This window comes from Ananas comosus, linkage group 16 (genome assembly GCF_001540865.1).
Source record: "Ananas comosus cultivar F153 linkage group 16, ASM154086v1, whole genome shotgun sequence".
Lineage (NCBI taxonomy): Eukaryota > Viridiplantae > Streptophyta > Magnoliopsida > Poales > Bromeliaceae > Ananas > Ananas comosus.
Window position 1 is genome coordinate 10,754,520 of NC_033636.1, and position 14,889 is coordinate 10,769,408.

At 35.9% G+C, this 14,889-nt stretch overlaps 2 protein-coding genes across 3 annotated transcripts; one reads left to right on the top strand and one right to left on the bottom strand.

The window, feature by feature from the left end:
- On the bottom strand, window positions 812-4,977 carry LOC109722010 (putative transcription factor bHLH041). 2 transcript variants are annotated; one of them, XM_020249852.1, is made up of 6 exons: window positions 4,910-4,977; window positions 4,652-4,774; window positions 4,242-4,323; window positions 2,672-3,355; window positions 1,962-2,339; window positions 812-1,137 (listed from the first exon to the last, which is right to left on the bottom strand). In XM_020249852.1, the coding sequence occupies exons 2-6, from the start codon at window positions 4,750-4,752 to the stop codon at window positions 1,027-1,029; spliced, it is 1,356 nt and encodes a 451-aa protein (XP_020105441.1). In that variant the 5' UTR covers window positions 4,753-4,774; window positions 4,910-4,977; the 3' UTR covers window positions 812-1,026. The 2 variants fall into 2 exon arrangements, with proteins under 2 accessions (XP_020105441.1, XP_020105440.1); XM_020249851.1 differs by having other exon boundaries at window positions 4,242-4,335.
- LOC109722278 (CRM-domain containing factor CFM3, chloroplastic/mitochondrial-like) lies at window positions 8,840-14,889 on the top strand. Its single transcript, XM_020250265.1, has 9 exons — window positions 8,840-10,366; window positions 10,813-11,290; window positions 11,393-11,523; window positions 12,035-12,385; window positions 12,773-12,929; window positions 13,077-13,369; window positions 13,464-13,523; window positions 13,658-13,744; window positions 14,432-14,889. The coding sequence occupies exons 1-9, from the start codon at window positions 8,891-8,893 to the stop codon at window positions 14,510-14,512; spliced, it is 3,114 nt and encodes a 1,037-aa protein (XP_020105854.1). The 5' UTR covers window positions 8,840-8,890; the 3' UTR covers window positions 14,513-14,889.

The following is a 14,889-nucleotide window of genomic DNA, read 5'->3' on the forward strand; positions in this document are numbered from 1 at the left end:
AAGTATCAACACTAAAGAGGCATTTGGATTGACTAAATGCTATTTTCTCATAAGATTAGTTTAATGAGAACCAAAACATTAAACAATAATTTTGCAGAGGCCATTGGAGGAGATTCACTGTCTAGTTGTCAGCATGATACCTCATGATTATTTTGATACAAAATCCTATAGGTATACTGGTCGTAGCTAGTGTATTGGGCAAAAGATTTTATAGTTGGTGTTTGATGTCCAAGTTTAAAGTTAAGTTGTTTTATATTTCTAACAAAGTTTATTTCTGTAAAATGAACGAAATGGCTACGAAATAAACGATTATAATACATTTTCCATGTATTATAATCGACTTATTCTGATGTGCATAACACAATATTTCGTATCTTAGTATCTTGCTCTTCTAGTAAAGAAAGGTGATCTTCTGCCCAATAGAGTCTAGCCCGAGAGAAAACAAAATATTTTTTCTATTGTAATATCTCGTCACATCGTATTACAAATTTTTCATAATCCTAAACAGAGCCTTAGCTGATTAGACTCTCGTGTTCCTTCCTATGCTGCGACTCACCATACAATTTATATGGTGTGCGGTAAATTTATATTGAATGTGGGATTGATCTTAATTCTTGGGTCATAATTTTTGGATGAATTGAGTCGCTGCTCATGGTTGATATCAATCTCAACTCTCGTGTAGATACTGCAATTTGTTAGCCATACTGATGCAAACACTATTGCATCAGGCACATTTTCAAATGAGCGAGTTCCTTTTCCCAACGAATTTATGATACGGAGAAGCTTTACCAAAACTGTCTAAACCACTAAATCATAATTAATTAGACAAAAACTTAGCTCCAATGTAAATATGATACATCCGAGAAGCATCCCACTGCTTTTGAATGCGTGCAAATAATTAGCAAATTGTACGCGCAACTGTACATACAGAGCGAGCCCTCTTTAACCCACCTTTTGAAGCATTCCATGTATATATATATACGTAAATAATTAGCAAAACAATCAGCAAAACGGATGGGGCGGCGATCAGAAGAGGCGGCTGAGTTCTGAGATAATGGGGGTGGCGGTGTTAAGTATGACGTCATCAACAGCCCTGGTCATCGCCTCGTGGAAGAGTGCCTCGTCCCAGTCACAGTCCTGTTCCATTATCAACAACCACTATTATTATATTAATTATATTAACAACGACGTACACCTCGTTAATCTAATTCAAGATAATGAAGTAATGAACCCAATTTAATTTGGCTTGATGCAATAATCTAGTATCTAGCCAACAATTAATCAATTATATATCCTAAATTTATTATGAGAGATAAGTTGGAGGGGATTAGTTGGTTGGGTTTATGAATTTAATGATGTCCCCCTCAGTGGTCGGTCAAATTTACCGCCCATCGCGTACAGCAATTTGCAAAACTAGTGATGCTTCATTTATGAGCACAAGAGAAAAATACAAAAAATAGAAAAAATAACCGAGCTTAGATGTTGCGAATTGCGATGAATTAATTTTCATATGTTTACAAGGAAGAAGCCTACAAATTAAGTTAGCATTAATATTTTGATCATCACCGATGGTCCCTAGAGCAAGTGGCAAAGGATTTGGTGGTTGGTATCCGAAATCCAAGTTCCAATCCTAGTTGATTCACATTTTTAATTAAGTTTATTTCTAAATAAATGAAATAAATGAAGCGAGTATAGCGTGCTACCTATCTCTCAAAAAAAAAAAAAAAAATTTTTGATCATCACTTTACATTTAGACTTGATGTCCATGAACACCACCAAGTATACATGGAAACATCTACCATTAGTTAATAAGAATAACTAGTTCTCATGTGGCTAATAAGAGACACAAATTAACCACTAGGTAGAGTTTTAATTTTTTTAAAATTTTTTTAAACTGAATTGTCATGGAATAAATCGAAAATATATTCAGATGATCAGTATATATATATATATATCCATACCTTAATCCCAAACTTTATGCTCGCTTTCGCGAATAAATTCATCTGAGGAGAATAAGTGTACGCATCCACTGATATCAAGTTGATAGATCTAATCACTTTGAGGCATTCAAGAATGTGGAGAACCAGCTCAATGATATCACACTCCACCCTGAGTGTTATTGTCAGGTTAATTTGTTGCAGTTCCGACGTCGTCGGAGACGAGCACTTGATCAGTCGAACTTGAGCCCTTCCATTTAATCCATGACTAGCTTCTTTACCCTCATCTGTGATCATAAGACACGTCTCTAATCTTCGATTCTTTTCTTTGAGCTCGGAGATTTGCGATCGAAGCGTGTTTACATAGTTCTTTGTGTTGATGAGCACCGAAGTTTTGTCCTTCTACTCAAATTGATCAGAAAAAAAAAAAAAAAGCTATAATAATATATAACAAAGAGAGATGAGCGAAAGGAATTGTAAATTTGTAATTATTAATATTTGGTTCTTAAAATTATTGTACTAGTAATCATTAATTATCATCAGCAGGGAAAGCGAAGCACAGATAATTAACTAACTGGATCTCAACTGAAAACCTTTTCAATCTTAATTTTTCGTTAAAGGATCGAAAAGTAGTTTGTAGTCTAAAATAGTTCAAAACCTCATGTTTTAAATGATATATTGAAGTGTTGAATATATGGAGTTATACAATACAATTATTCATGAAATCAAATTACCTTAGTTCCTGGAGGAAGCTGCATCCTTAGCGCCTCAAAGCTTGCATTTAGCTTCTCTCTCCTTCGCCGCTCCGATATCACATGGTGCAACTGGTTACTGGTCGATTTCGACTCCCGCGATCGGCCCTCGAAGGAGCTCAACCTCCTCAGCATAAGGATAGACCTCTTCATCATGCTCTGACCATAATTACAATTATCCTCAGCTTCCGATTTCGCGGTGAGATCTGATCTACTGTAACGTTTAAAGGCTCCAATTTTGCCGTTTCCTCGTCGCTGCGATTGCGTGGTTGGGAAGTAGTCCTGCGATGGCGGGTTGGACAAGACCGAGGGGGAGGACGGAGACGAGGACGAGGAAGTCGAGGAGATGACGACGACCATCGCCCTCATGATCGCGACGTCGTCGGCATCGCCATCTCTCTCCAGAGTTGGGAATTTAGGATTGAGGTTTTGGTTGTGAGATCTCATGGCGGTGATGCTGCTGTGTGGAGTGGGAGTGATGAGCTTCGCCTTCGACGGATCGAGATCGAAAGAGGGAGTTGGGAAATAGAAGGATGATTTCTTGGATGATGAGGATGATGAGGGCTTTCTCTTCTCGTAGACTAAGTCTTCGTCTGCTGCTGCTGCTGTTGCTGTTGCTGCTTCTTCTTCTTCTGCAAGTTGTTTATTGTCCGTTTGCATGTTCATCTGTCAATAGCCAACTTGTCAAAAATATATAATATAATATATTTTTAAGTTTATGTTTCTAATTAAATTAAGGAAAAGGATAAATTAAATTAAATTAAAGTTGAGTTGAAATTTCAACAGCTTTAGTTAATTAGAATTACATTACTCGTAGTTGACATCTTAGAGTTAATCTCTTCACCATTACAACTAGTATATACTTATATAGAATTCACCATTACAGCTAATACTTAGATAGAATTACCGACCAGAAAATTTTTTTTTTCACCCATAAATTAAAATATTATCTTTGTTGATGGAACTCACAAATATATTATGATGAGCACTACAGTCATCAGGAAAGAATAAGAATGAACTGTGATTATTGAATATATATGTTGCAATCCTGAATTTCAGCAGCCTGGATATATATATATATATATATATATATATATATATATATATATATATATATATATATATAGTTCGCGCTAGTATATTCTTATGAGCATAGATTTTTTTATATTCATAAGTTTTCGATCGTTAGATCTACTATTTTGATCATTTTTATTCAACTAACCACCCACTCAATTCTAGAAGATCATTATCATCCAACCGCATATCTTTTTATCCACGGCTGAAAATTTTAAGTACAAAAGAGTCTATACTTATAAGAGTACAGTAACCCGAGCTAAATTATAATTATATATATAGAGAGAGAGAGAGAGAGAGAGAGAGAGAGAGAGAGAGATTTTTTTAAAAGAACGAATACTTCCGTCCTATCAAATCATTTTAGAAGATAGTAACTGGACGCCATATATGCATTAAGAGTTAGACCTCCAGTTTCTAATATAAAAATCAGATTAATTTATATGGAAAAGAATATTGATAGATCGTTATAAAACCTCACCTGATAAAGCTGCATTTGTTCTTGATCTGCGCCTAAATTCATGGAATTTGCACCACCATTCTCGTTGCAGTGCAATGTTAATCTAGAAAAAGCACTGAAAGATTAAGAACAAAGCAAACTAGTAACAAAAACCATGAACCCAAAAAAAAAAAAAAAAAAAAAAATCAATATGCATGTATACCCTTATATGAACATATATGGATACTAAAAAACACACCCACCATATACTTTTTCTTTTCTTTTCTTTTCTTTCTGAGGCTTAGAAGCTTGCTTGTATCTCTACAAAGTTATCACGAGCCCCCCAACTATGACTCGAACCCAAGAGTGGTTTTAATAAAATCTACAGATCATCACTGTTAAAAATAAAAATAAAAATTAGAAAAATTAACAAAGGGAAACTATATATATACCCATTATCAATACTGCAGAAGGATCCCCAGTAGCCATCAGAGAGTGTCTGGGAGAAGTCCATGTCACTGCCCTCGGAAGAGTAGTACCACCCAGTTTCCATTTGAGTCCAAATTAATTAAGAACTGCTTGGAAAAAGAATCAACAGAGAATCGATTAAGAGAGAATTAATACTCAACTCTGCAAAGATTCCTATGGGCTTCTAATGATCAATGAACATAAAAGTACATGTAGAGAGAGAGAGAGAGAGAGTTAATTACGCATAAATACTGGGACTAACGCGGATGCATGTATGAGCCGAGAAGGAACATAATTATAAGCTTTGGCGCCATCCATATATATACGAAAGAGAGGAGAGGGGGCCTGTGCATATAAACATGTTGATGTTGATAATCTAACGCGTGCTTAGGTGTTTAAGTACTTCTTTTATAGTGCAGGTGGGAAGTAAATTAATTAAACGGGGTTAATTGGAAAGCTAAGTGGGTTCCATTTTTAAGAGAGAGGGGAATAGTTGGTCAAAGTATGCATGGCACGTGCGCGAACCTTCGAGGATGGTCAAAATCGGAAGCATGTGAATCATACGTATACCTTTCACCTTGGCATGTTCCCCTCTTCCAATGAACTTGCAATTAGAAAAGTCTTTAGTGAGAAAATTGGAATGATATGATTAAGTAGTAATAATATCATATATCACACTCTAATGTGAGTCAAAGATATATTGTAAGCTCATTCTCCTATTGGTCCAACTTCTTGTTTGTAATTGTAGCATAATTAATTAATCTCTTCTTTAATTACGTGTATACTAGTGTAATTACCAACGCGATACGGCTGATAGATATTATTGAACAAATTTTTTTTCTATCATCGTTGATCATCGATGATAGTTTGAAGTTTTATATATATATATATATATATATATATATATATATATATATAACGATAGAGAGAGAGAGAGAGAGAGAGAGAGAGTAGGGCTAGAATACTTGTAAAAGTATCATGGGGTGATACTTGTGTGTTTTTAGCCTTGGATGGAGAGATGTAAGGTTGAATATGGTGGTAGGTGGAATAGTGTTTAATCCAAGGGCTATTAATAATCAAAAAGTAGATCCAATGGCTTAAAACCTAATAGCACCATGATGGTGATACTTGTAAAAGTATCATAGATCAACTCTATATATATATATATATATATATATATATATATATAAAAAGAGAGAGAGAGAGAGAGTCCGGCTATAATGCTATCGATAGCACCAAATGCTTGCACTACAACAAAAATAATATACAGCGACACTTTTAAATGTCGGTACAGATCAAAAAAGTGCTGCTGGCTAAACTATCGACACTTTTTAAAAGTGTTGCTATATGTGGGGGTCGTTTTATATAGGGCCGCCTTGATGTTTGGTATCCACTCCTATAGCGATTTGTGGCGGAGGGACACGTGGCGCCCGTAGATCTTTACGGTCCTTGAGAGATCTCGCGGCCGAACTCCAGCCGCTGGAATTCTACCTTATCGGCTACGGCGGCGAAGGAGAAGAAGGGGAAATGGTGATCAAAATTTTTTTTTTTCTTTTCTATTTGTAATGGGGCCGAGTAGGCTGGGTGGGATTGATTGAATAGAGAAACTTTTTATTTTAGATTAGATTAGATTTTATATTTAGATATTAGTAGATTTTTTTAAAAAAAAATTGGTATAAATAGGACACTTACATAAAAGTGTCCCAAAAATGTGTTTCTATAACCTAATTTTGTTGTAGTATTGGTGCTACCAAATTTTCTGCCGTTTTATCAGCTCCTTTAATTATTTTCACCCGTTAGACTATACTATTCAACCAACCACCCACTCAACCCTAGAGACCACTATCATCTTAACCATACATCGATTCATCCAAGAGTCAAAAACTTAATAGTACTAATGATGTAGTGCTATTAATATTTTTCTAACCTAATTCTATATATATATATATATATATATATATATATAGAAGTGTAGAACTAGGCTACTATGCTATTAATAGCACCAAGTCATTGGTGCTATTAAGTTTTTGGCCATTGAATTAAGAGATGTGTGCTTAGGATGATGTGGGCCTCCTAGGGTTGAGTGGGTGGTTGGTTGAATAGTATGATCTAACGGATGAAAATGATAAAAATGGTAGATCTAACAGCAGAAAACTTAGTAGCACCAAGTGTTTTGTGCTATTAATAGCATAATAGCCGAACTCATATATATATATATATATATATATATATATATATATATACTAATAATAATAATAATTTTAGTTTAAACTGGGCCCTACTTAACTCAAAATAAGGAGACACCTCCACATTAATATTAAAAATTACGTTTTCTTATAAAGGTGTAGAATATGATGTACAAAAAGTTAATTTCCTAATATGATGTACAAAAAGTTAATTTCCTAATATGATGTACAAAAAGTTAATTTCCTGGAAACTATATTTTATAGTACATGGAAGAACTAGACTCGGTACTTAAAACTCTCTATTATATTTTTTGCATGGTTCAGAATCATTTGATAAGTCAAAAACATGCTTAAAATTGCTTCTATTATAGACGCGTTAATTAGTGAAGATAACATAGTAAAATATGTTACCGACCGTCCCTAAAGCAAGTGACAAAGGGCTTGGCGGTTGGTATCCGAGACCCAAGTTCGAATCCTAGTTGATTCACATTTCTAGCTAAGTTTATTTCTAAATGAATTAAACGAAGCGGGTAGCGTGCTACCTATCTCTCAAAAAAAACATAGTAAAATATGTTTGGTTTGTTGTACTGAAAATTACTTTCAGATCAAAAAATAAATTTTCGCTGATTTGGTCCAATATAAAATTTTTTTTTCGTAAAATTGGTTTTTTGAATTTTTTTAAAAAATGAAGTAAATTCTGGGAGAAACAATCGTGGCCTACAAGGACCGTGTGAGAGGTATGCTGTGAAAACCTCTCACTCTCTCTCAATATACATACATACATACATACATACATACATATATATATAAATAAAATATATAATATAATATTTTTTACATGGATAGATATAAGAATTGAACCTAGATCTATGTACATAAAAAAATAGTTGTACTTTCCCTCTTTTATATTTATTTTATTAGTGTTTGTACTATTCGACCAAGTAAATAAGTGCAAAGTTGGACGCAATTTACAAATGATGTAACGCGAGCTTGTTTAAGCGATACATGATCAGAACTGCGCAATTAAACTCCTTTTATTCAATTAATAAACAAAAGTTTTCTTTAGATTCAAGCCTCTCATAGATATCTTATATAATATATAATATCACAGGTCTTAGTTTCATAATAATATTATTATATGTGTAACTTTCATATATGGCGGCAAGCTCAGCGGCGAGTTTACCAAAAATAGAAAAGGTTTTTTTTTTTCTAATTTTTGATTGAATTTGTCTACCATGTGGCCATAGTATAAATAAATCAAAATTATTTGCCATGTAGATGTGAGTGAACACTGATAACTATATAGATTTATATACATAGTTGCGTAGAATTCGTATTCTATCGTTACTAGATGTTGATAAAATAGTAATTTAAAATTTAGAGAGATAGACCAGAGATGTAGAAATTAATTTAAAGTTTGGAGAGGCGTGCAAGGGACTTTTTTTTCTAAATAATCCTAAAAAATATTATAATTGATTAAATGATTCTACTAAAAACATATTTGGCTAAATAATTCTCCTTTTGCCATATAGAAGTCATGGTGAAATTTTTTTTAAAGGCGATGAACTATTTACCACCTTTATAAAAGCGGTAACGAAATAATAAAAGAGAAAGACGGTGAATAATTTACCATTTTGGTGAAAAATTAAAAAAACGGTAAATTATTTATCGTCTTCATGAAGCGGTAAACTAAATTTTCACCATGGGCCCGTGGCTCCTACATTACAAAAGAAGGGTTAGTTTGCCAATTTTTTTTTTATAGAATTGTTTATCAAATTAAAAAATTCTGTAGGGTTATTTTCAAAAAAAGTCTGCGTGCAAGATAATTTTAAAGTTTGCGAGGATATATAAGTAATTTTCTATTTTTTCACAAATGCATTTTGTAAAAGGATTAAATACTACGAGGCCCATAATTAGGCCCAATTTACGAAAGTTCAAGCCCAAGCCCATATACGTTTGCGTTGATTCCCCTGAGCTCGCTATGCTTCACTTTGTCTTCTTCCCCAATCCTCACTCGAGCTCGCTCTCGCATCTCTAATGGCGTTCCCCTCCCCACTCCCATGGAACCCTCCTCTTCATCTTCGTCCTCCTCCATCTCCCTCCTCCTCTCCTCTCTTCTCCTCGTATCCTCTCCTCCCTGCGCCACAAAGGCACAGTGTTCTCTCCTATCGCTCCAATCCTCACAGAATCGACGCGTATATCTCCTTCCACGCTCTCCAAAACCCTAACGAAGAGGATTACTACCCACAATCCCAATCGCAATCCGCTACATCCGAGGCCACGGCTAAGGAGATGAAGACGAAGAAGAAGAAGAAGAAGAAGAAGCTTCGGCCTAACTTCTATGACCAAACCTTAGAGCGGTGGTCCGTGAAGATCTCTTCTCAACGGTCGCGATTCCCGTGGCAGGAGAAGAGGTCGGAAGAGGAGGAGAACGGTAGCTCATTTCCCATTCCAATTTCTCATTCGTCCTTTGATTTGTTGGAGGATTCCTCTGCTACAGGTAAATCCATCGACCCCACGTTAGCATCTGCAACTAAATTTAGGAGTAGTCGATTGGATTCCGAATCAAAGAGTCGGTTGGATTTGATAGCGGAAAAATTGAATGAGAATATTGGTGATACGAATGATGATCTTAAATTGAGCTCTGAGAGGACCTCTCTGCGTTCCATGGATGAAAATCCTAAGAATGCTAACCCTGTGGATACTTATTTGGGGATTCGCTCGACGCATGCTCCTTGGGTCCATGGAGCTAAACTTAGACAAACCCATTTGGATTCCGAGGATGAAACTGAGAAGGGATTAGCTGATTTAGGGTTTGAAAGAGAGGAAGAGACACGGGGAGGCCTTTTGCTGAATGGAAACCGAAATGCCCTTTTGGGACAAAGCAAGTCTAATCGGATGTTGGATGTCGACAGAACTGATTGTGTAGATAAATACAAGAGGAAGAGCTCACTGATCACTGAAGGGTTCAATGTTTCTCCAAGAGATGATGTAAATAATTCCATTAAACACTATCAGGATTCTGAAACGACCAGTCATGTTCGATCAGGAGGTCATCATTATAATGTAGGAAGTCAGCAGCGCAGTACTAGTGAGATAGTGGAGAAGCTTAGGAATTCGATGCACATAAAGAAGCTACCCAATAAAGATAATGGCGTTCCAATTGATAAATCTGGTGAGGGGTATGGTTCTGATTCTGACCAGAATATCGCTGAGTTCATGGGTCCAGATTCATTGCCATGGGGAAGGAAGAGAGATTCTAGTGGCGGGGAACATATTGGTAGTAGGAAGAGCAACACTGAACTGGCAGAGAGAACCATCCCAGAGAATGAGCTGCGAAGGCTTAGGTATGCTGCATTAAGGATGAAAGAGAGGATGAAGGTGGGACCTGCAGGCGTTACAGAGGCTGTGGTAGAGAGCATACATGAGAAGTGGAGGGAAGCTGAGGTGGTTAAATTGCGGTTTGAAGGTGCACCGAGTCTGAACATGAAGAGGACACATGAGATTTTAGAGGTTAGGGTTGCAGTCCTTTTTGGCTTTTTTACTATTGAATATTTTATTGTATTTTTTAAAAATTAGGTGCTTCTTAGTTTTGTTCCACTATATTCTCATGCACCCAGGATGTTAATACAAATCATTCATACTATGTTAATCAAAACAATCTACTTGCCAGTTACTCTGATTTCTAATGGATAGTTTCTGAAATAGCGGAAATGCAGTTTATCTTAGTTACTCCCATTACTTTCTAAATTGTTCAATGGATAGTGCATTACTATAGTATTTTTTATGCCTATTTTTATTTAGTGTCAGCAACTTGTTAGGATAATCTTGCTATCTTTTAGCTACATCTGATTTTTAACTTTATCTTCACTTTACTATCTATCTAAGATTCTAAGGCGTCTTATCTTGGAGTGTATCTATGATATTCAATTTAATATTTATTTCATATGTTTTTGCAGAATAAAACTGGAGGTCTTGTGATTTGGAGATCTGGAAGATCACTTGTGTTATTTAGGGGAATGAGCTATGAACTTCCTTGTGTGCAATCATACCCTAAAGTAGCTAATACTGAGTCTAATCCCAAATACACTCATTCCACAGTTGATTGTACAGATAATGTTGATGGGAATAAGATGGAGTCATGTAGCATTTCAAGTATCTCTGATGCCAAGCCTACTATGGCTTTTCTGAATCCTTATAAGGGATTTACAGATACATCTAAAATCGACAGTTTGTTGGATGAGTTGGGCCCAAGATTCAAGGATTGGTCGGGCCGAATGCCAGTTCCTGTTGACGCTGACTTGCTTCCTAGCGTAGTTCCTGGTTACAAACCACCATTCAGGCTACTTCCATACAAGACTAAACGAGCTCTAGGAAATAGGGACATGACTTATCTGCGTAGACTGGCCAGAACAATGCCTCCTCACTTCGCTCTAGGTATCAAACATAACTATTATGGTAAACGAGAAAAATAACATTTGTATGTATTTGTTATTCATTTTCCGTTGATCTTTTAATTACTATTTTCGTATGTTGTAGGAAGATACAAGCTGCACCAAGGCTTAGCTAGTGCTATGGTGAAGTTATGGGAAAAAAGTACTATTGCAAAGATAGCTATAAAGCGCGGCATACCAAATACATCTAACGAGAGAATGGCAGAAGAAATCAAGGTAATCAGCACGACATATTGTAAGAGTGCATGTCCCAATTTGATTGGTCTTTTATATGTGAGCAAGAAAACTGTCTAGGTGCTTTGATTCTCAGTTAGTTCCTTAAGCAAGTTGCTTTCCTCCTCCTATGGGCCTGAAGCCAGCCCATTTTATCTCTAACTATCTTGTGCATGACCTATTTTTTTGTCGCACATGTCTTATTTTCTTAGAAACATTCCCATGGATAACTTTGTTTATGGTTTTCTGGATCAGATTGAAGTCGAAGAAACTGTAATGTTAAATTTACTTTTATTATCAGCTTTCATATCTGTAGTTTGAGGCCGAGGCCCTTAGCTTAAGGATATTAATAGTTAAGCAAATAAAAAAAGCTTCGTATTTCACACTGATCTTCTGGCTCTTATCTTTCAAGTTATTTTTATATGCCATAATAGTCCATATTGTACTTAGTCAGACTACTATCCCCTTATTCACCTAATGCAGTATGAATCCTGAATTCACGAGTCATCTGCAGAAATTGACAGGGGGAACACTTCTTTCTAGGAACAAAGAATATATTGTATTCTACAGGGGAAATGACTTCATAATGCCCTCAATCCGTGATGTGTTGATAGAGAAACAACAGCTAGCCACTGTACAACAGGATGAGGAAGAGTTAGCTCGGTTGAAAGCATCAGCTTCTCTTATGTCGAAAGCGAAAGCTTCAAAGGGTCCATTAGTCGCCGGTACTCTTAAAGAAACTGTTGAAGCAAATTCTCGGTGGGGAAACCCATTAAGCAGCAAAGCAAGGGAAAAAATGAAGAAGGAATTGACACTAGCAAAACATGCATCTCTAGTGAGATTCCTTGAGAGAAAACTAGTCTTTGTAAGTTCTTACCAACCTTCACTATGTTTTTTTGTTTGTTTGACCTTGATTCTGGAATGACTTCTCTTCTCCGAGAATCAATAGCTAAGCATTTGCTGCTAAAAGAATCTGGAGTTTTTTGTGGCAAAAGAGCGGCTGAAATAGGTTTTTATGCATCCCAAGAATGGAAGCTCCAATTTAAAAACTTCTACATCTGATTGAAATAGCTGGTAATATTTCTCCAAGAAGTTCTATTCAAACAACATTTCAACAGAAGCTCCAGCAGGGACAGCCTAGCCCTTTATGAATAATGAACACGAATATATCTTAGTTGTTTGTGCAATACATAGGACCTCTTACTCATATTAATGACCACAACTTGCATGTATTACTCATTGGATTTACCAGGCAAAAGCAAAGGTTGCAAAAGCAGAGAAAGCTTTGGCCAAAGTGCAAGAATACTTAACTCCAGCAGAGCTTCCAACTGATTTAGAAACTGTTACTGATGAGGAGCGTTTCTTATTTCGCAAGATGGGCCTCAAGATGAGAGCCTTTTTACTAGTTGGTAAGGACCAGGGCTGTTATAAATTTATCTTATTGTTTCTTTAAAAATTTATCTTATTGTTTCTTTAAAATGAGTGAATCATTTATTGATATATCAATGAAGCCAATTCATTTTTACCATTGTTGTACCAAAAAAATTTTTCTTCAGGGAAGAGAGGGGTTTTTGATGGAACAGTACAAAACATGCACCTAAACTGGAAGCATAGAGAGCTAGTCAAAATTCTTGTGAATGGAAAAAACTTTGCGCAAGTAAAGCATCTAGCAATCTCTCTTGAGGCTGAGAGTGGGGGTGTGTTGATTTCGGTTGATAAAACTACCAAAGGTTATGCAATCATTGTTTACCGTGGAAAGAACTATCAGCGTCCGCAGACTTTGAAGCCCAGGAATCTGTTGACAAGGAGACAGGCCTTAGCACGCTCTATAGAACTGCAGAGACGGGAGGTAAAAATGATAGTAGCTTTATCTCTTCCACACTAACTGTTTTATTTAACTAAATTCTTACTATTTTTCTGATACTTTTGGCTCTTTGCTGAAGGCATTAAATCATCATATTTCAAATTTGCGGGAACGAATTGAGATGCTGAAGTCTCAGCTAGTATGAACTTTTTCTTGCCTACTTACAGACTCTCTCTCTCTCTCTCTCTCTCTCTCTCTCTCTCTCTCTCAATTGCTCGTCTTAATTATTTACTTTCTTAAGAACAATTGTACTAATATTCCAAAAATCTGCAGGATCAGATGAAGGCTGATAAGGATTTTGAGGATAAAGACTTAATTTTGCGAGTTGATGACGCTTTATTGGAAGATGATAACGTTGAGGTAAGGATATGCAACATGTCCTTGTGTTAAAAAGTAGGAAACTGTAAGGCGCTACTAGTTGAGATACTGGTGGTGTCTACTTGCTTGTCACCGTTGTGGGCACTGAAACCTACATGAATCGGCATATCCTCTTTTGTCATTTTTTCTATGAGGAGGTCAGGGGTAAAATGGTTGGTACTATCCAAATTGCCCTTGTGTGTCTCACTTTAACAGTTTAGTCTCTTAATTATCATATATTGCACTTTGGTTCCTGACCATTAAAGACTTTTTCTTTATCACTGTTTGAAGTAAACTAGAATATGCTAGTCATTTCAGAGGTGAATGGCTCAAAAATGGTCATTTCATAAGAAAATTAGATTTTTTTTTTTTTTGTTGATATAGAATATGTAAGATTTCTAGGTTCCTTCTGTCATGGTCTAGAAAATGGTCATTTCATAAGAAAATTAGATTTTTTTTTTTTGATATAGAAGATGTGAGATTTCTAGGTCCCTTCTTTCATGGCCTAGTAGAAAATGGTCATTTCATAAGAAAATTAGATTTTTTTTTTTTGATATAGAAGATGTGAGATTTCTAGGTTCCTTCTTTCTTGTACGAGTGTCTAACCATGTGGAAAGCAAATTTTCTGCCGATTATCATCTGATTTAGCTTTGGATTTTTTTTTTTTTTTTTTTTTTTTTTATATAACAGGTTGAAGGTGAAGAGGCCTATCTGGAAACATATAGCAGCGGAGACGAGGAAGATGATGCTGCTTTCACAGATATGGCTTAGAGTGAGATGCTATTGAAACTAGTCGTCAAGTGGCGAGTGCTGAATGAAAATTCTGTCTGGTAAAGATTTAAAAGCATAAACGAAAACAACAAACCTAAGATTTTGTGGTTACAGCTCTTAGTTGTGTCACAAAACCCGAGGATGAACATGGAGATTTTCAGAGCCAAGCAAGCATGGATGCCGTAAAGGGACGCAGCACAAAACTTGTACAAGGACAACAAATATCCATATGGTATAATTATATTCACCCCCCTTTGTGTTGCAAGTTCATCTTCTCCGTAATTGCAGCAGCCATGCATGTGTAGCAATTTTACTTTCGCTACTTGGAAAAACCACAAAAATCATGCAAGTTGCTCTTTCCAACAATTTCGAACATA